Source organism: Hyperolius riggenbachi, chromosome 4 (assembly GCF_040937935.1).
Source record: "Hyperolius riggenbachi isolate aHypRig1 chromosome 4, aHypRig1.pri, whole genome shotgun sequence".
In the NCBI taxonomy this organism is placed as follows: domain Eukaryota; kingdom Metazoa; phylum Chordata; class Amphibia; order Anura; family Hyperoliidae; genus Hyperolius; species Hyperolius riggenbachi.
In genome coordinates this window covers 355976002-355998378 of record NC_090649.1, presented here as the reverse complement: position 1 = coordinate 355998378, position 22377 = coordinate 355976002, and the positions used below count along the sequence as shown (strand labels likewise).

At 47.7% G+C, this 22377-nt stretch overlaps 1 protein-coding gene across 11 annotated transcripts in view; it reads right to left on the bottom strand.

Annotated features, from left to right (window-relative positions):
- FAM120B (family with sequence similarity 120 member B) overlaps positions 1-22377 on the bottom strand; it is a 748069-nt gene that overhangs the window by 720758 nt on the left and 4934 nt on the right. For 6 of the 11 annotated variants that reach the window (XR_011019402.1, XM_068231927.1, XM_068231926.1 and 3 more), the window contains exon 2: positions 3514-4554. The exons of 2 other annotated variants lie outside the window; for them this stretch is intronic. Coding sequence is in view for 6 of the 9 variants with exons in the window: in XM_068231927.1 (XP_068088028.1) it covers positions 3514-4527 (1014 nt within the window). In the remaining 3 variants the exon portion in view is untranslated. Of the gene's footprint in view, positions 1-3513; positions 4555-22377 lie in introns of those variants that run through there. 3 more of the 11 variants (XM_068231928.1, XM_068231933.1, XM_068231930.1) reach the window with 3 other exon arrangements.

The following is a 22377-nucleotide window of genomic DNA, read 5'->3' as shown; positions in this document are numbered from 1 at the left end:
TTTTGTAACTTATTTTGTTTTTTTGTAATCTTTTGTATATATTCTGTTCTGCATTGTTCAACTTTTTTCCCTGGAATATTAAATTATTATTTAATAAGCCTGACTTCTGCTGTACTAAACTAACACTCATAGCCTAGAAGAGACTGAAGTGTAACCGTGTAGAAGTTTTACTGCCTAATTGAAAGCTTGAGCAACACTACCGTATGAGATTGTAATTGCATTGTGTGAATGGGGCACTTCTGCGCTCGACAGCCGAGTGGGAAGTCTAACAGTATCATTCGGAACGACTGTTAGTGGTTTTGCTTCATTACAGTGTAAGATTGCAACTGTGTGTGTGTGCGTGGCGTTCTCATATTCGGCCTAAGCGCAAAGCTGACCCAAATACGAAAACGCGGAGTGCGTGTTGAGCACTCGACAGCTGAGTGAACGTGTCTAGCAACGGCTAGTGGTGGCAGTGGGAAGTGTTTGAGGGGTCCCAGCCTTGTTTTTAGCTTAAATAAGGCTGTTCCCCACTTGATCAGGTCAAACCCGCAGTCGGGAACCGTATACGCAGGCGTGCCGCGGGCCGGTTCCTGACACTCCCCATAGAGAAGAGCGGAGCTGTCTGGGGAGGCTGTGCCGATCGCTGGATTCAGGCTAGGTAATGTATTTAGCGGCGATCGGGGGGGGATCAAAAGTAATCAGCGGATGCCGGACCACCACTACTAGCTAGCCTACTGCTAGCTGAAGCTATTACAGCTATGCAAATCACTTAAAATTATACTAGGGGGGATGTCGGCTGCAAACCCTCCGGCATTTCGTAACGCTCAGGGAGGTTAAAGTCCGATATCTTTGCATTCATACCACATATACACACACACACACACACACACACACACACACACACACACACACACTTTGAGGTTACCACTTATGTGCTAAAAGCCGCTCTCAAGTCCCGTTGGTTCACAAAATAGCTTCATATACCCTATCTCAGGAACCAGCAGGACACAGAAGTAGTTCAAGGGGGGGGGGGGGGGTGTCAGTGGTATGTATGCAGAGATATTGGGCCTTTATTATCAGACAAACAGCAGAAAAATCACAAGTGTAAAATACAGTCTGTTTCACAATGAAAATTGTGGCACAATTGAGTTGTGAATGCATTTGCAGTGCTCATTAAGAGAACGAGAATCGTTCAATAAAACTCCAATTGCGATGCGTTTCAGGGAATAACTCGATTCCTCTGGAAAAATATTGGCGTATCTGCTGTCCAAGGTTTAACGCGTGGCACCTCCAGCAGTTGTTTCTATACAATGACCTACTAGAGAACATTTGAAATGCCTAATTAACTAATTGCTATGTTCCTACAGTGAGGGAAAGCACTATTTGATCTTCTGCTGATTATGCTTGTTTGCCCTGGACTAAAAAAATCACCAGTCTATAACAGTAATGGTTGGTTCATTGCAGCTGTAAAAACAGAACAAGAACACCCTCAAAAACCCAGTGCCCCAAAGTCAAACCTTGATGTGCATTGTAATGAGTGAAATAAGAATTTGATTTATCAACCAGCAAGACTTCAGGCTCCCAGGTGTATGCAGGTAACGAGTTGAGGCTAGAAGCCCCCTCTGTAAGGGACTGCTTCTAATCCCAGCTTGTTACAGGACCTACTGTATATAGAAGACACCTGTCCACAGTAGCAATCAATCAAATTCCAAATTAGCCACTACAGCCAAGGACAAAGAGCAGTCCAAGGATTTCAGGGACAAGATTGTAGAACTGCACAAGGCTGGACTGGGCTACATGACTATCACCAAGTAGCTTGGTGAGAAGGTGACAACAGTTGGCACGATAATTGGCAAATGAAAGAAGCACAAAATAATTTTCAAGCTCCCTCGGTCTTTGGCTCCATACAAGGGTTCTTTTAATGTTATGCTGTCTCTCATAGCTACAATAATCCTATCATTACAATTATAGACCAGACAAGTCTTGGCCAGAGGGCAAAATCAGCAGATCAAATACTTATTTCCCTCACTAAGTTTTAAAGTTTCTAAAATACACCACGTTCCAATTATGCAACCGATATTTCCCTCTGATTTTCCTAAATAGTGGATGCAAGTGGCAGTCAGCATCATCTTTTAGTCATCAGCCAGAGCATACTTCAAATGTTAATGAACCTCCTCATGATAACGGGATTTAAAAAAATAAAATAAAATGCACTATTCCAAATTACACACAGAGTTTTAAAACGTTTTATAGGCTGTAATGATCTGAAAATGGTAATTTGTTTAATTTGCAGCATTAGGAGATCATATTTACTATAATCAAAAGCTACTTAAATCAAAAACATCTTAACAGTTCAAGTTATGTATTAACATAGGACCCCTTATTTGATAGCAGCTTCAGAATTCTTCAATAATTATATTAAAAAAAAAAAAAAAAAGAAGAAGAAAGCACATTTTGTATCGTCCACACATAAAAACTTAATTTAAAAAGAAGAGCATTTCTTTTGAAAAAAAACATATCTCTTGTTCTAGAAAAAAAAAAAAAAAAAAAGAAAAAAAAAAAAAAAAAAAGTACCCATGTGGCATTAGGGCTCAGATACATTTTAAGCGCTTTTCTGAGTGCTTTTTAGCTTTCAGAGCTTTCTGTGAGCTTTTTTTTAAAAAAAAAAAAAGGCTGCCGTTGACTTACATTAAAAATCACAATACAATCGCACGATTTTACTGCGATCTTAATGTAAGCCAATTGCAGTATTTTTATTTTTTTTAAAAGGCTAACAAGTGCTTAGTGTGTCTGAGCCCATACTCCTGAAGCAGAGAAAATGGACTCCAGTCATGCTTGTTAATTTGGACGCCGTCATACCCCACAATTTAGTTATCTGCTATGGCGTTGCCACGAGGTTGATCTGGGTGTCAGGTGCCCAATAAGACTATACACCTTTATTCCATTCCACTTGCAACAGCGGCCTCTCTCTTGGCCTGCAGATGCCCCAATCTGACCCTGCACGCTTGCAGCTTTTTCCTGCCCTGCCCTGATCAGTCCCTGCAGAATGGCAGCTTCTCCCTTCTCTGCATTGATCCGGCCCTACCTTCCCGCAGCGAGTGCTGGAATTACACTGCCACTCTCACTGTCTAATCTACAGATAGAAGAAGATCTGTATAATTACTAATAATTTTCTATTGGGGTTAGTGGAATAACAGTAGAATAACCCATATTCTACTATAGTGATTTCCTGGTGCCTATTTTACCAGGTGCCCCTTATACTTGTACCCTGTGAGGTCATATAGTGAATACTGAATAAAATGCGTAAACAAAACCCCAGCTAAAGGGACACCAGCTAGGTCGAGCTTTTGGTGTTTTTTGTATCCCACTGGGGAAATTTTCCCCTTAAATTTTTGCAGTGTCACCAGTGACAACAAAAATAAATGAAATTTCTACAACATGGTCAGAGATAGTAACAAAAAGATGACCGTTTATATATTTTTCCTGATTAAAAACGTCATGACTTTCCAAAATTAATATTTTAAAAAATACCTGCACAATTTCTGGATCTTGCAACATTATTGATCGTGGCATGGTGGTTCCACTAAGCTTTAATTTCTGAGAATTCCAAGGAGAAGTCTGCTCTGGTAACACATAAGACTCTATTCCTTGCTGCAGCAATGCCATATCAAACCCTGGGGACAACATCTTTTGTAACTCCTTAAGGCAATCTTGTTTGTGTTTAGTACTAGAAATAAAAAAGGCCACAGACCTTATAACATTGGCCCTCCTGTTACGTTCTTTACGTTTTGAGTGATAGAAAGCCATGCATTTTCTGTGAAAATCTTCTAGATTGGTTTCTGCCACTATGTCATTTCCAAGTAGAGAGGCCAGAAGAGGAAGATCTGAAACATGAAGTCCAAGTTCCTCACATAAAATTTCTCTTCTGTACATCAGAGTAACAAGACTGTCCAAGCAAAGTTTGTTGATGGAGAAATATGGGACAGTATTGAAGATTAAATAGTCACTGTCTTCCCCCAAAATTCCGAAGCAGTTGTGTTGTATAGCATAAGCAGCTGCTTCATAATCACCTTCAACATGTGTACAAAGTATTTTCTGACCCAAACTCTTCAAAGCAAATCGTGTAAAAGTAGCTATTCCAGAAGGAATAAAAAACATATTTCTACTAGGCTGCTGCCCACTAGATTTTAAAAAGCTGAAAATTTTGCACACTTCAGTTTGGTCTCGCAGCCGTCGTTTTGCCCATTCTGCCCGCTTCTTCTGCTCAATAACACCATCAAAGACAAATACAAGCTTAATGCCAGCATTATCAAATGCTGCAATAAAATTCTCCAAGCTGGTAACATATTCCTTCCACTGACCTCCGTGAATCCAATCATATGGTGTATACCAAGTCCGTAAGCAGCCCATAGCATCTACAACAATAGTAGGAATACAGTCAGGATGGAAGGATTTGTGTCTTTCAGCCATTAGCTTTAAGCTGACCATGCTGCAGACGTTGAGGCAAGAGTTCTGCACAAAGCTTTGAAGTCCCTTGATGCCCATTGTAAACACTTTGATGCAATAACCAATCTAGGACAAGAAAAGAAACAACCATACAATAATAAGTTATAAAGCATAATCATTACCAATGTGCAATTAGCACATTACTGGGTTTTATGCAAATTCAATAACCCGTTAAGTGGACCTGAACTGTTGCACTGGACAGAAGGAAAACATAGAACTGGCCCTACATACATGTTGCAAGGTGAAACATTTGCATCAGGCGCCAAGATTATAGGGGCAGCATGTTTGTACTGTGTTTACACTAACAGCATGCAGTCATAGTAGGAGAAGCGAGAGGAGATTGAGGTGAAGGTCATCATTGGGGAAAAGCAGCTTGTTGTGCTGTGTGAGGAGTCTGACAGTGAGTGAGGAGGGGAAGGCAGGAGAGAAGCAGTGTTACATTTGACTTGTACAGCAGAAGGGAGGAGGTGGCACTGCTGTGGCACTGATGAGAAATGGAGTGGCTGTGGGTGAGCAGTTTGTCTGTCACAGAATCACAGCCAGCCAGTGGGCTATTGTGTTGAGCTGCATTAAGGGCTCAGCCTCAATATAAGCGCTTTTCTGAGCGCTTTGTGATTTATTAGTGCTTTTACAAAAAAATTGCTCCCATTCACTTTCAAAAACCACGTTAAAAAAATAAAAAAATAGATTTGTACCAAAGTGAATAGGAGCGATTTTTAACAAGCACGCAGAAAGCACTAATCAATCACAAGCGCTCAGAAAAGCACATAGTGTGGCTGAGCCCTTGAAGCAAATAAAACAAAGTAAATTGTCAGGTGCTGTGCGATCATTTCTGGGGGGGGGGGGGGGGGAGGGGGGAGCTCACAAGTTTGCCTGAGGCAGCAAAAAGTCTAGAACCGGCCCTGATGTATGTACTTAGGGAATTTTACCTGTCTAATTCCCCTCATCTGTGACTAAGCACAAGTTGAAATTTGATCTCTAGCTGTGTCAGCTAACTGCCCTGGCAGAGAGCTCATTTGTAAAAGTAAGATGTTAACAATATGTCTGTTTCCATGAAAGCAGAAAGTAAACATTTTTTTGTTACAGCTGATACAAATCCTGCAATAAATCTGCAGTTTGTCTATCTTTAAAAAGGTTATTATGCTGTTGCTTATCTTTTAGAGCTGAGATGAAGTTCTGAGTTCAGATCTGCCTCAAGTAATTTGGGGCAACTTGTGTTATACATGTACGGTCTATGTTACCTATTACACAAGCAACATACGGTAGGTGTTGCATATATAAAACAACATACACAAATTACTTAAATTGTTGAAGTGATTTGCATAAGCCTGGGAAATATTACGAGAACACAAAGTTTAGGGCCCTTTCCCCCCCTCATTTGCGCTATGGGAAACACGAGTATTGTTGCAATTTACAGTAGTTGCATTTCTATATGATTCTTATTGATGAAGTTGTGATTTCTATTCAATATAATTGTTCTGTGGTGAATCGATAGGGACCTTAGGCAGTGTAGTCTTTGCCCTTGCGGATCACATCCAATTGCCAAACACAGGTCTGAAAATGCAAATGTGGGGAATGGGCCTTGCCAAGTTATAGTGCACATATACCCAAACCGTGCCACCCCAGCCATCCCTGAACCTCCCAGATGTGCATGTCACTGTTAACCACACTACCATTCGCCCTACCTCTCAAGTCCGCTGTCTGGGTGTCGCCCTGGACTCCACAGTCTCCTTCACTCCCCACATCCAAAACCTCACAAAGTCCTGCAACTTCAACCTCCATAACAATGTAAGGGATAGAAGACAGAGACTGGGGGCAAACGGAGCATACTCAAAATGGAGAACTTCTAGCAGTGGGGTACCACAAGGGTCAGTACTTGGTCCTATTCTTTGCAATTTATTGATTAATGATCTAGTAGAAGGAATACAGAGTAATGTAGCCATCTTTGCTGATGATACAAAATTATGCAGAATTATCAACACTAAGACTGATAGTGACATATTACAACAGGACCTTGACAACATGGTCATATGGGCAGGCACATGGCAGATGAAATTTAATGTTGATAAATGTCAAATCATGCATCTTGGACGTATCAATGGTAGATCATCTTATAAAATAAATGGCATACAGCTGGGAACATCTGACTTGGAGAAGGACTTAGGAATACTGGTCGATAACAAGTTAGGTAATCGTATACAATGCCAAGCAGCGGTAGCGAATGCAAATAAAATTCTGTGAAAAAGGGAAATAATGTCTAGAGATGTTAGTATACTACTTCCTCTGTATAAATCACTTGAGAGGTCACATCTGGAGTATGAAATACAGTTTTGGGCACCACACTATAGAAAGGACATTGACCTTCTGGAACAGGTACAAAGACAAATTAAATTAACTAAATTAATCAGAGGATGCTGAAAAGGAGGTGGGCACAGCGCAGGAAAGGGGGGAAAGTGGCACAGAGCAGCGGGGAGGGGGAAGCCCTCCTCCCTCACCTAGGGCCCCCCTTCCGCGCTCCCCCCTCCAGAATTGCAGCCAGCGGCAGCAGCAGGGAATGGCTTACAGAGAGCTATATACCTGCGTGCTGCTGGGTCTGGTCTTCTGCACTGACACTGTCCAATCACGCTCTCATTGTACTTCCTGTGAGAGCGTGATTGGACTTGGCAGTGCAGAAGACCAGACCAGCAGCGGCACGCAGAGCTCTCTGATTCTTGGTGAGTGATTCCCGCTCGCTGCTGGCTGATATTTTGGAGGGGGGGCATGGACGGGGGGCTCCAGGTGAGGGAGGGGGGGTTGCCTCCGCCCCTCCCCACCGCTCTGTGCCCACTGCCCCCCCCCCTTCCAGGCAGGGGGTATCTATAAACCTGCCTACCTAACTGGGGACATCTATAGACCTGCCCACCTAACTGGGGACACTTATAGACCTGCCTACCTAAACTGGGGACACATATAGACCTGGCTACATATACTGCATTTTGTGGGAAAATCTGCTGACAATCTGATTGCATTTTGTGGGTAAATCTGCCGACAATCTGATTGCATTTTGTGGGGAAATCTGCCGACAATCTGATTGCATTCTGTGGGGAAATCTGCCGACAATCGGATTGCATTTTGTGGGTAAATCTGTGCATTTTGTGGGGAAATCTGCCGACAATCTGGTTGCATTTTGTGGAGAATATGCCGACAATCTGGTTGCATTTTGTGGAGAATCTGCCGACAATCTGGTTGCATTTTGTGGAGAATCTGCCAACAATCTGGTTGCATTTTGTGGGGAAATGTGGCGACAATCTGGTTGTATTTTGTGAAGAATCTGCCAACAATCTGGTTGCATTTTGTGGGGAAATCGTGCGCCGCATGTGGACATCTCCCTGTTGGGGACTTGTCCTCAGAAGTGCTCACAATCTATTTCCTACCATAATCTAATGTCCTACCAAATTTTATATCTATCTATCTATCTATCTATCTATCTATCTATCTATCTATCTATCTATCTATCTCAAAATTTCTAGAGTACACGTGTATTGTTTTTTGTTTTGTTTTTGTTTTTGTAATAAAATCACATATTTTATTTAAATAATTCTTCACCCCCTCCCCCCCAATCCAGAGCCAATCAGAGCTTATCACCTCTCATAGGCATCAGCCTACAAGAGGGATTTTCTTGTGGCACACTCGAGGGGACAGCTCAGTGGCAAAGCTGTCCCCTTTGCAGAACAGGGCTGTACTTGTAAATAAACTATTTTTTTTTTTATGTGTAACCGCCTGCCTCCTGCGACTGCGGCTGGCACTCAGGCTGATCTCAAAACTCTGCTCCATCATTCGGCGTAATTTCCTCCACCATGACTTGATGCCAATCGTCATTAGGCGGTCCTGGGGGAGCCACCTTCCGATTGCCCCTCTCCATAGGACAGTACATGCAGCCTCCTGCCTCGCCTCCGCTCGACATAGGACAGTACATGCAGCCTCCTGCTTCTCCTCCCCTCTCCATAGGACAGTACATGCAGCCTCCTGCCTCTCCCCCTCTCCATAGGAAAGTACATGCACCCTCCTGCCTCTCTTCCCCTCTCCATAGAACAGTACATGCAGCCTCCTGCCTCTCCTCTCCATAGTACAGTACATGCAGCCTCCTGCCTCTCCATAGGACAGTACATTCAGCCTCCTGCCTCTCCTTCCCTCTCCATAGGAGAGTACATGCAGCCTCCTGCCTCTCCTCCCCTCTCCATAGCACAGTACATGCAGCCTCCTGCCTCTCCTTCCCTCTCCATAGGACAGTACATGCACCCTCCTGCCTCTCCTCCCCTCTCCATAGCACAGTACATGCAGCCTCCTGCCTCCTCTCTCCATAGGACAGTACATACAGCCTCCTGCCTCTCCTCCCCTCTCCATAGGACAGTACATGCAGCCTCCTGCCTCTCCTTCCCTCTCCATAGGACAGTACATGCAGCCTCCTGCCTCTCCCCCTCTCCATAGGACAGTACATGCAGTCTCCTGCCTCCTCTCTCCATAGGACAGTACATACAGCCTCCTGCCTCTCCTCCCCTCTCCATAGGACAGTACATGCAGCCTCCTGCCTCTCCTTCCCTCTCTATAGGACAGTACATGCACCCGTCTGCCTCTCCTCCCCTCTCCATAGGACAGTACATGCACCCTCCTGCTTCTCCTCCCTTCTTTATAGGACAGTACATGCACCCTCCTGCCTCTCCTCCCCTCTCCATAGGACAGTACATGCACCCACCCTCCTGCTTCTCCTACCTTCTTCATAGGACAGTACATGCACCCTCCTGCCTCTCCTCCCCTCTCCATAGGACAGTACATGCACCCTCCTGCCTCTCCCCCCCTCTCCATAGGACAGTACATGCAGCCTCCTGCCTCTCCCCCTTTCCATAGGACAGTGCATGCACCCTCCTGCCTCTCCTCCCCTCTCCATAGGACAGTACATGCACCCTCCTGCCTCTCCCCCTCTCCATAGGACAGTACATGCAGCCTCCTGCCTCCTCTCTCCATAGGACAGTACATGCAGCCTCCTGCCTCTCCTTTCCTCTCTATAGGACAGTACATGCACCCTCCTGCCTCCCCCCCTCTCCATAGGACAGTTCATGCAGCCTCCTGCCTCTCCCCCTCTCCATAGGACAGTACATGCAGCCTCCTGCCTCCTCTCTCCATAGGACAGTACATACAGCCTCCTGCCTCTCCCCCCCCCCTCTCCATAGGACAGTACATGCAGCCTCCTGCCTCCTCTCTCCATAGGACAGTACATACAGCCTCCTGCCTCTCCTCCCCTCACCATAGGACAGTACATGCAGCCTCCTGCCTCTCCCCCTCTCCATAGGACAGTACATGCAGCCTCCTGCCTCCTCTCTCCATAGGACAGTACATACAGCCTCCTGCCTCTCCTCCCCATAGGACAGTACATGCAGCCTCCTGCCTCCTCTCTCCATAGGACAGTACATACAGCCTCCTGCCTCTCCTCCCCTCTCCATAGGACAGTACATGCAGCCTCCTGCCTCTCCTTCCCTCTCTATAGGACAGTACATGCACCCTCCTGCCTCTCCTTCCCTCTCCATAGGACAGTACATGCAGCCTCCTGCCTCTCCCCCTCTCCATAGGACAGTACATGCACCCTCCTGCCTCTCTTCCCCTCTCCATAGGACAGTACATGCAGCCTCCTGCCTCTCCCCCTCTCTCCATAGGACAGGACATGCAGCCTCCTGCCTCTCCCCCTCTCCATAGGACAGAACATGCAGTCTCCTGCCTCCTCTCTCCATAGGACAGTACATACAGCCTCCTGCCTCTCCTCCCCTCTCCATAGGACAGTACATGCAGCCTCCTGCCTCTCCTCCCTTCTTTATAGGACAGTACATGCTCCCTCCTGCCTCTCCTCCCCTCTCCATAGGACAGTACATGCACCCACCCTCCTGCTTCTCCTACTTTCTTCATAGGACAGTACATGCACCCTCCTGCCTCTCCTCCCCTCTCCATAGGACAGTACATGCACCCTCCTGCCTCTCCTCCCCTCTCCATAGGACAGTACATGCACCCACCCTCCTGCTTCTCCTACCTTCTTCATAGGACAGTACATGCACCCTCCTGCCTCTCCTCCCCTCTCCATAGGACAGTACATGCACCCTCCTGCCTCTCCCCCCCTCTCCATAGGACAGTACATGCAGCCTCCTGCCTCTCCCCCTTTCCATAGGACAGTGCATGCACCCTCCTGCCTCTCCTCCCCTCTCCATAGGACAGTACATGCACCCTCCTGCCTCTCCCCCCCCCCTCTCCATAGGACAGCACATGCAGCCTCCTGCCTCTCCCCCCCCCTCTCCATAGGACAGTACATGCAGCCTCCTGCCTCCTCTCTCCATAGGACAGTACATGCAGCCTCCTGCCTCTCCTTCCCTCTCTATAGGACAGTACATGCACCCTCCTGCCTCCCCCCCCCTCTCCATAGGACAGTTCATGCAGCCTCCTGCCTCTCCCCCTCTCCATAGGACAGTACATGCAGCCTCCTGCCTCCTCTCTCCATAGGACAGTACATACAGCCTCCTGCCTCTCCCCCCCTCTCCATAGGACAGTACATGCAGCCTCCTGCCTCCTCTCTCCATAGGACAGTACATACAGCCTCCTGCCTCTCCTCCCCTCTCCATAGGACAGTACATGCAGCCTCCTGCCTCTCCCCCTCTCCATAGGACAGTACATGCAGCCTCCTGCCTCCTCTCTCCATAGGACAGTACATACAGCCTCCTGCCTCTCCTCCCCATAGGACAGTACATGCAGCCTCCTGCCTCCTCTCTCCATAGGACAGTACATACAGCCTCCTGCCTCTCCTCCCCTCTCCATAGGACAGTACATGCAGCCTCCTGCCTCTCCTTCCCTCTCTATAGGACAGTACATGCACCCTCCTGCCTCTCCTTCCCTCTCCATAGGACAGTACATGCAGCCTCCTGCCTCTCCCCCTCTCCATAGGACAGTACATGCAGCCTCCTGCCTCTCCCCCTCTCCATAGGACAGTACATGCACCCTCATGCCTCTCTTTCCCTCTCCATAGGACAGTACATGCAGCCTCCTGCCTCGCCTCCGCTCGACATAGGACAGTACATGCAGCCTCCTGCTTCTCCTCCCCTCTCCATAGGACAGTACATGCACCCTCCTGCCTCTCTTCCCCTCTCCATAGGACAGTACATGCAGCCTCCTGCCTCTCCCCCTCTCCATAGGAAAGTACATGCACCCTCCTGCCTCTCTTCCCCTCTCTATAGGACAGTACATGCACCCTCCTGCCTCTTTCCCTCTCCATAGGACAGTACATGCAGCCTCCTGCCTCGCCTCCGCTCGACATAGGACAGTACATGCAGCCTCCTGCTTCTCCTCCCCTCTCCATAGGACAGTACATGCACCCTCCTGCCTCTCTTCCCCTCTCCATAGGACAGTACATGCAGCCTCCTGCCTCTCCTCCGCTCGACATAGGACAGTACATGGCTAGGTACACACCATACATTTGTCTGGCAGATTTACCTGCTAGTTCGATTATTTTCAATGTGTTCTATCTGAACTAAAAAAAAGTTTTTCAAAGCAATTTTTCTAATGAAATTGTGTTCACTTCCATGAAAAACAAATAGCAAAACCATTGAAAATCAGAACATGTTGGTAATAATCGATCTGGCTGATAAATCTGCCTAATGCTGGACATACACGGCACGTTTATGCGCCGGAATCGAGCCGCTGGCACAATACTGGCGCATCCCCGTGAATCGATTCCCGCTCGTCCCCGTGGGCACTTCCTTATCAGCGATTCGTTTTCTGCATTGTCCGCCCGCGGGGATCAAGCTTGGTATCGACCCGCTGCGGTGATCGGACAGGTTGAATATTATCAATCGAGCCATCAGCGGCTCGATTGATAAAATAAAATGTGCCGTGTATGCCCAGCATAAGAATTGTGTGGTGTGTAGCTACTAGCTAGCATTTAGAATGCATGGAAGGAGGCTGGCGCAATTATAGTGGTTGACATAGGAGCTATTTTACACAGATACGCCCATGACAAACTGCAACAATATAAGTGTGCAGAGGAGTTGTGACATGACATGTTTGGTCTGTCTATCATTAGCCAATAACTGATCATGCTGTTATACACCTCTAAAGAGGATTCAGTGTGCATGAAAAGTAACGTGTAACGAAGGATGAAACCAAGTGCAGTCTTTAGGCTATGTCACTGCTGCAAAAATGTACATGCAGACAGGATTTCAGTAAGTTGAGAAATCACTCATCCTCTTTAGCAGTTTTTGACATCCTGTCCTCAGACATAAACAAGCTCCACAGAGTCGCACATTGATGATGTATGAGGAGCCATACCTTGGTGGGAGTGTCTGAGAGCTGGGAAAAGGGAGTGCTAATGCATACTAAATCAGAAGGAGGAGGGCAAACAGTAAGGGAGGATATGACATCACGATTGGCTTCACACACAGTCATCCTAAAATGGAACCTCCCAGGAATAGAAATCTCTTTATTTACTATATATAACTCGCTGCAAAGCAAACCATGGACAGTGCAATGCATATGTTATGTAAGTACAGCAAGTATTTATCTACTTATATATGTGTTTTTTTTTCCGGAGACACTATGCCTAACAGCTCCTCTTTAAAATCTGAAACATCTAATGCTACATACACACTTGAAAGATATCAGACCAATTTTATCCCCTTCCATGTAGTATGAGAGCCATACTCTACACCAGGGGTGCCCACACTTTTTCGGCTCGCGAGCTACTTTAAAATTTGCCGAGGCCAGGAGATCTACCAACGTCCCAAATGCTAAGCACGCGTCCCCCCCCCCCCCCCGCCCGCGTTAGCCAGGTATATGTGCCTGCAGCATAGGTTACATGCCCTCAGTATAGGTTAGCCTGGTATTTGGGCCCTCAGTATAGGTTAGCCTGGTATTTGGGCCCTCAGTGTAGGTTAGCCAGGTATATGGGCCCTCAGTGTAGGTTAGCCAGGTATATGGGCCCTCAGTGTAGGTTAGCCAGGTATATGGGCCCTCAGTGTAGGTTAGCCAGGTATATGGGCCCTCAGTGTAGGTTAGCCAGGTATATGGGCCCTCAGTGTAGGTTAGCCAGGTATACGGGCCCTCAGTGTAGGTTAGCCAGGTATATGTGCCTGCAGCATAGGTTACATGCCCTCAGTATAGGTTAGCCTGGTATTTGGGCCCTCAGTATAGGTTAGCCTGGTATTTGGGCCCTCAGTGTAGGTTAGCCAGGTATATGGGTCCTCAGTGTAGGTTAGCCAGGTATATGGGCCCTCAGTGTAGGTTAGCCAGGTATATGGGCCCTCAGTGTAGGTTAGCCAGGTATACGGGCCCTCAGTGTAGGTTAGCCAGGTATACGGGCCCTCAGTGTAGGTTAGCCAGGTATACGGGCCCTCAGTGTAGGTTAGCCAGGTATACGGGCCCTCAGTGTAGGTTAGCCAGGTATACGGGCCCTCAGTGTAGGTTAGCCAGGTATATGGGCCCTCAGTGTAGGTTAGCCAGGTATATGGGCCCTCAGTGTAGGTTAGCCAGGTATATGGGCCCTCAGTGTAGGTCAGCCAGGTATACGGGCCCTCAGTGTAGGTCAGCCAGGTATACGGGCCCTCAGTGTAGGTTAGCCAGGTAAACAGGCCCTCAGTGTAGGTTAGCCTGGTATATGGGCCCTCAGTGTAGGTTAGCCAGGTATATGGGCCCTCAGTGTAGGTCAGCCAGGTATATGGGCCCTCAGTGTAGGTCAGCCAGGTATACAGGCCCTCAGTGTAGGTTAGCCAGGTAAACAGGCCCTCAGTGTAGGTTAGCCTGGTATATGGGCCCTCAGTGTAGGTTAGCCGGGTATATGGGCCCCCAGTGTAGGTTAGCCTGGTATATGGGCCCTCAGTGTAGATTAGCCAGGCATATGGGCCCTCAGTGTAGATTAGCCAGGCATATGGGCCCCCAGTGTAGCTTAGCCAGGTATATGGGCCCCCAGTGTAGGTTAGCCAGGTATTGGTGCCCCCAGTGTAGCTTAGCCAGGTATTGGTGCCCCCAGTGTAGCTTAGCCAGGTATTGGTGCCCTCAGTGTAGCTTAGCCAGGCATATGGGCCCCCAGTGTAGCTTAGCCAGGTATATGGGCCCCCAGTGTAGGTTAGCCAGGTATTGGTGCCCCCAGTGTAGCTTAGCCAGGTATATGGGCCCCCAGTGTAGCTTAGCCAGGTATATGGGCCCCCAGTGTAGGTTAGCCAGGTATTAGTGCCCCCAGTGTAGCTTAGCCAGGTATTGGTGCCCCCAGTGTAGCTTAGCCAGGTATTGGTGCCCCCAGTGTAGCTTAGCCAGGTATAGGTACCTGTAGCGTAGGTTAGCCAGGGTCCTCTGGACTCCTGGAACCTCCGGCAGGCAGGCCGCTGGCCAATATGAATGGCGGGGAGAAGACGCGGCGAGGAGAGAGGCAGCGCGGCCGCTACGTCATGGCTGGGGGCAGCGCCGGGCATGTTACCAGCACGCACGTTGCAGGCTGCCCGGCGCCGCCCCCAGCCATGACGTAGCGGCCGCGCCGCCTCTCTCCTCCCTCTCTGCTCGCCGCGTCTTCTCTCCCCGTCTCCCGTGCATTCTTATTGGCCAGCAGCTAAACATGATGAGCTGCTGGCCGCAAAATTTAATGAGACGCGGCCAAGAGGCCGCGATCTACCGAGGAGGCGGTCGCGATCTACCGGTAGATCGCGATCGACCTATTGGGCAGCCCTGCTCTACACAGTCTATTCTTTTGTGCTGAACTCCCCATCAAATAAAAATCTTTGCAGGAAGCTCTACACAAAAAGATGCCTGTACACATTCAAAAGATTATCTGCAAAAGATCTGTTCCTGCAAAAGATCCATTCCTGCAAAATGCATTCATAGTCTATGATATCTGCAGATCCTCATACACACCTTGTTTAACAGACATTCATCTGCAGATCAGATCCACCAGGATGGATTTCCAGATCTGCAGATGATTGTCAGATATGCAGGTGAAGTCTGTTAGGCTGAATTTCCACTTGTGCGTTGCGAATCGCCGCGGTAAAAATTCGCATGCGAATTCGCATGGATGACGATGTATGCAAATTTAACCATGGCAGTGCTGGTGTGCTTCTCCATTGTTTCTATGCGAATTCGCATAAAAATTCGCATACCCAAACCTCATGCGAATTTCCTATTAAATACATTGTATGTGATTCGCATAGCGGTATGCGATATGCGAATTCTGATGGCTCTGCCATGCAAATTTTTTCTGCACAGAAAAACGCAAAGGAATCCTGACAAGTGGAAACAGTCCCATTCACTTGTATTGCTATGCGAATTTGCATGCGAAAAACGCATGCGAATTCGCGATAGTGGAAATGGGCCCTTAGGCTACTTGCACACCAAGACCAAGTTAGGTGCTACGTTAAGGTTGCATAACGTGCACCTAACACAAGGCCTGGTGCTCTTCGATGTGGACGTCAGAGTGAGCCGCGTTGTGCAGCTCCCTCTGGCGTCCGTGATGCCGTGATGCGTACTCTTGGACGCATGCAGCATCACGTGGTCCCGTCGGCCAATCGCCGCACAGAGCGGCCGCACCAGGAAGTAAAGACTGCACGTCACAACGTGCGGTGAATATTAATTAGCCATGTGCCTGGCCGCTCTCCGCTCCTCCCCAACATGACTGAGCATGTGCAAACAGTCTAACGCAGCTTAAGCCGCTGTAACGCCGTAGCATGCTGCACTTTCGGAAGAACGTGCAGCGTTACATGTAACGCAACGTGGGCAGTGTGAACAGCCCACTTGTGTTACATTGCTGTGCGTTGGGGGAGCGTTACAGGCTGCACTAACGTGCGCCTGTAACGTCCCTGTGTGTAAGCAGCCTTAAACAAGGTGTGTATGAGGATCTGCAGATATCATAGACTATGAATGCATTTTGCAGGAATGGATCGTTTTCAGGAACAGATCTTTTGCAGATAATGATCTTTTGAATGTGTACGGGCATCTTTGTGTAGAGCATCCTGCAAACATTTTTATCTGATGGGGAGTTCAGCTCAATAGAATAGACTGTGTAGGTGTGGCTCTCATACTACATGGAAGGGGGTAAAATTGGTCTGATATCTTTCAAGTGTGTACACACCATTACTTCAGGAAGTAGTTATGGCAAACTCTATGGGCTTGATTCACTAAGACATAGCATGCATTATCAAAGTTAGCAGAGTTATGCTACTCTGATAAGGCATGTTATCTCTGATAAGGCATGCTATTTGTCTTAGTGAATCAAGCCCTATATCTGCATTTAAAGAGGGCTTGGATGCTTTTCTTGCATTGAAGGGCATCCACTGCTATAATTTTTTAGTTGAATGTAGAAGCAGGTATACCGCTACACTTGCCGGAAAAGACAGAGCTGGACCTTGGTAACCACCCCGTGGATTAGTGAATAAAGAAAAAGGGTCCGCTTCAATGTCGCACAAAATGTATTGGGGACTTATCCCAGAGCAGCAAAAGGAACACTCCGCTGACATGTTTTGGACCTAAAGAGGTCCTTAATAGCACCAGGATTGCTACGATTAAGGACCTATTTAGGGGATAAGTCCCCAATAAATTATGTACGACATTGAAGCGGACCCTCTTTCTATAATTATTTTAGGTAATTCCTGGAAGCATTGATGCAGGGATTTATCTGACTGCCATCTGGGGTCATGAAGGAATTTTTCCCTTTTAAGGCTAATTGGCCCAAGCCTTGTAAGGTTTTTGCCTTCTCCCGGATCAACTGGAATATGTGCAGGTTCAGGATGGGGTCTTATTTTTATTTTATTTTTTCTGGTTGGACTTAAAGAGGAACTGTAACGACAAAACGGCCCCTGGGGGGTACTCACCTCGGGTGGGGGAAGCCTCAGGATCCTAATGAGGCTTCCCACGCCGTCCTGCGTCCCTCGGGGGTCTCGCTGTAGCCCTCCGTACAGCTGTGACGCAATATTTACCTTCCTGGCTCCTGCGCAGGCGCTCTGATGCCTCTCGGCGCCGAAGTAGGCGGAAATACCCGATCACCGTCGGGTCTGCTCTACTGCGCAGGCGCAAGTTTCCGGCGCCTGCGCAGTAGAGCGGACCCGACGGAGATCGGGTATTTCCGTCTATTTCCGTGCAGAAAGTCGCCACAGCGCCCCCGCTGGAGCCAGCAAAGGTAAATATTGAACTGACAGTCGGCACAGTCGCCGGCTGTTCGGAGGGCTGCGGCGAGACCCCCGAGGACGGCGTGGGAAGCCTCATTAGGATCCGGAGGCTCCCCCCACCCGAGGTGAGTACCCCCCAGGGGAGATTTTTAATGTTACAGAGTCTCTTTAATGGACGAATGTCTTTTTTCAACCAGACTATGTAACATCTGCAAGATCCGCCCTTTCCTGACCTCTGTCACCACCAAAGTCCTCATCCATGCCCTTATAATTTGCTGCCTTGACTACTGCAATGCCCTTCTGTCTGGTCTCCCTATGACCAAATTGCCCCACTGCAGTCCATCATGAATGTGGCAGCCCGAATTATCCACTCCTCCCATCCCTCCACCACGGCAGCTCCCCTCTGTGAATCCCTCCACTGGCTTCCTATCCAGTCCAGAATCAGATTCAGGATACTGTGTCGGACCTAAAAATCTGTCCTACATTTCCGATCTTAAAACTCGTTCTACTAGATCCGGAAACTTATCCGGGGCTCAGTTTTTCAGGCCGGATCAAAACCGGAGCGACGATACCAGTGTTTTAGATAGCAGCTGTCTCCCATAAAAAAAAATTAAAAAAATAAAGTATTTGTCTGCGTTTGCAGGGACCCGTTTTCAAAACCTAAATTGAAGTTCCGGAGCTGCTGCATTTTCACGCAACAGAAATCGATCCTGATACGCGCATGGGTAGTGACAGGCAATAGAAAAACGGATCCCGCTCTACACAGGCAGATCCGGAAACAAATCAGTTTTTGTGTCACAGCCTGTGGGGGAGAGGGGGCCGCCATGCAGGAGGGGTATAGCAGGCAGGATGGAGGTGGCAGAGGAGGGACGTCCTCCCCCCCTCCCTCACCTGGGTCCACAGTCCCTGCTAGCCCCTCCAGCTACATGCCGCAAAACTTGTTAAAAATGTATAGCAGCGGTGAGCTTACCTTCTCCCCCTACTTCCTCTGCTCTCCGCCTGCAATGCTGCCCTCCAAAGTATAGAGGGCGGCATTGCAGGAAGTGACGCGGCGAGCGGAGGAAGTGGAGAGAAGGTCAGCACCCCGCACGCCACCGCTATACATTGTAACAAGTTTTGCGGCCTGTAGCTGGAGGGGTAGCGCGGACTGGGGACCCAGGTGAGGGGGCGGAGTTTAGAAAAACGGATCCTGAACGGACCAGTGCGGATCTAGCCTTACTTAGAGGTACACTTCTCCAATGAACTTCGCCTGACCGCCCCCCGCATCACCCAGTGCCATGCACACCTCCAGGACTTCTCAAGAGCTGCTCCAACACTATGGAACTTCTTACCTCTATGCATTAGTGCAACCCCCTCCTTCAACATCTTTAAGAAGGCCCTCAAAACTCGCCTTTTCACTCTGGCCTAACCACCACTCACTGGTGCTGTAAACCAGCAGCTGAACTCTGGTCCCCTAACTTTACTTCTACAATTCTATCAGTATCCAGCGCTCACCAGTATAAAACAGTGTACACTCCAGAATTATGGAGGAGCCTATAGAGTGATAATGGTTGTCGTCAACAAAAGAATTGTCTCACTAAGTCTCAATTAACACTTCAAAATTTATTAATGTCTGCTTACAAAACCCCCCATAAAAACGAGCCAAAGAGTATATACCAGCCTAGCATACACAGCCGGCCGTGTCAATCACACTGCACAACCATACAACACCATTCAATCACAGAACTATACTCCCGGGAGTTTCCAGTTATTAGTGTCTCTCCATGATGTGTAATAAATGGCCTTAGATCCAGTTCGTATACAACAAAACGCATAAGTTATAGTAAAGAGTCCCAGTACAATTCCAGATATAATCTTCACATATATATGTAAGCAATTCTCAACTGCTGCGCTGTCTTGCCGTATAGCTTCATATATGGATTCAGGGGGAGTGAGGTTTAGCATGCAATAGTGTTAGTCCATGCAGCGGGGGGATCCCAGTTAACAATTATAACTACTTGTTCAAAGCCAGCATTCAAGCATTAGTTAAGCCAGTGACATTTAGTGGGCTCAGCCCAATCCTCGCAGTGTTGACCACTTCTCTTATATGCATATACTATGCTGCAGTGCCCTGCGGGCTCTCACCACCTCCTCAGGTTTGTCAGTCGTTCCTTGTGACTCTTCGAGCCCCCTCCGGCTATTGCTCGCCTCCGCCTCCTCTCAACCCCATTCAGCGCCAGCAGCGGTTCACGTATCTTTTGGATCCATGCGCCATAACACATGCAGCGTGTGACGTCACTCCAGCTCGTCCCCGTAACTAGTATCGCCCACCCTACGAGCTTCCTCAGACGGTCACATGGGCAGCGCCGTCACGTTACTTTTAAAAGCCATCCTCTCCTGCCCCATTTACGTATCCCCGCCTCTGCTCTTCGGCAATTGGTCAGTCAGTTCCCCATCATATAGTGCAGCAACAAAGGTCAGAGCGCTGTATGTTTTCCCTAGTCAGTTCAACAGATGTTTTTACAGTCATGCTAAATGTATGAAGGGGCTTAATAATGCATATTTTAGCAAAGAGAAAAGATTTATATAGGATTCAACCAAATCTATCCCAATTACTCATGCACGCCCACTTACATACTCTTTTTCTTACAAATATCACAGATACTTTATATCCCCACATTAGTCAGCCTTCAAAGACCCACATAATTTCCTCACTTTTTATCACTTCTTGTATCTTTATGACAACATAACAACCAGAACCCAGAGGGTCCGTATTGGAACCATCAACATAGGGGCCAACAGCAATAAAATATGGAGGGGACCACCCCACATAATCATATGGGTCAATCATAGAAAATAACAGCTTCACCCCCATCTATCCTACACTGGTAAAAAGGGGGACAGTGGCAGGTCAGAGTTCAAACCCCTTGGAATTACTGTAGCTAGTCTGAAAATCCAGCTTGATTCTATCTGACATAACCGTCTGTCCAGATTCCCCCCTCTTGTTGGAATAGGCATTTTAATGATCCCCCTGAATCTTAATGAATCAGGGTCCATTTGGTGAAACAATTTAAAGTGTAGGCCCAGTGGACTGGTTTCATCTCCCTCTTTAATATTTCCCACATGTTGCTGTATTCTCTGTTTAAGCATGCGTGTCGTCTTTCCGATGTATTTAAGCCCACATGGGCAAACAATCATATACACCACAAATTTACTTTCACAGTTTATGAAAGACCGAATGTCATAGGACCTTCTAGACTGTGAGTCTGAAAAACTTTCCACACGATCAACTAAATGGCACACTGTACATTTTCCACACGGGAACATCCCATTAGGGCGTGTTGAGGGGCCTAACCACATGCGTGACGATTGAGCTATAGTAGATCTAAACTCAGATCGCACCAGCATGTCATGCAGATTGGGGGCCCTTTTAGCCGCCACGTGAGGATAATCCCCTACTACCTGTACTATCTTGGGATCTAGTCTCAACAAATGCCAATGTTTGGCTAAGAGCCTCCGCAACTGATTCCAATGGGTCCCATACTGCGTCACTATCCGTGTCACATCATCTTTTGGTGTTCTCTTTTTCTTGTCTTGTGTCAGAAGTCTTTCTCTTGGGGTCTCATTACTACGTAATTTGGCCCTCTCTAGTACCTCACTGCCATAGCCACGGCACCTGAAACGACCACACATCTCCTCAGCCTCCCTCTCATACTCCTCCTCCCCGCTGCAATTCCTGCGGACTCACAAAAGTTGTCCCACAGGAATGCCTTGCAGTAGAGAAGGAGGATGAAAGCTCGAGGCATGCAGGAGAGTGTTTCCTGCGGTCGGTTTACGATAAGTCTCCGTTCTAACTCTGTCACCATCTTTTTTTATTCGTAGATCCAAAAAACTGATCTCATTCCCATCAATGGTGTAGGTTAACACAATATTTCTATTATTCATATTCAAATGTTCCAAAAAGACACCTAGTTCTTCCATGGTGCCCCGCCAGATCAGGAGGACGTCATCAATGTATCGAATCCAGGCCGCGACGTGCACCCCAAACTCCACACTTGCATATACCTCCTGTCGCTCCCACAGACCGAGATGGAGGCACGCATAGGCCGGAGCGCACGCCGCGCTCATGGACGTCCCCCTGATCTGGCGGTAATAGGTCCTGTCAAATCTAAAACAATTGAGGGTAAGTACCATTTGCAAGAGATCCATAATGAGCTGACACCGCCCTAGTTGTAGCCCTCCAACATTTTTCAAGAAGAATTCTACTGCTCCCAACCCCACTTCATGTGGGATGGATGTGTATAATCCTTCAACATCAATGCCGACTAAGAGATTGTTAGGGTGTATTTGAAGGTCATTCAACAGATATAGCACATGTCCCGTATCGCGCGCATACGACGGTAGACCTTCCACAAATCCCTTTAGATTTGTGTCCAAAAATGTGTACACTTTTTCAAAAGGGCCCCCTATCGCCGAAATTATCGGTCGACCCGGTGGTATCTCGGCATTTTTATGTAATTTCGGTAAGAGGTACACCACAGGCGTACGGCAACTATCCACTTTCATAAAGCGCCATTCATCGCTGCTAATAACATTTTCTATCAGGGCCTGGTCTAACCGCTTGTTCAATTTTTTGATGATATCAGGGAATGGATCTGAGGTCAGTTTTTTATACACCTCAATGTCGCCCAATTGTCTTTTAACTTCCTCCAAGTATAGCTCCTTTCCCCACAGTACTACGTTGCCCCCCTTGTCACTA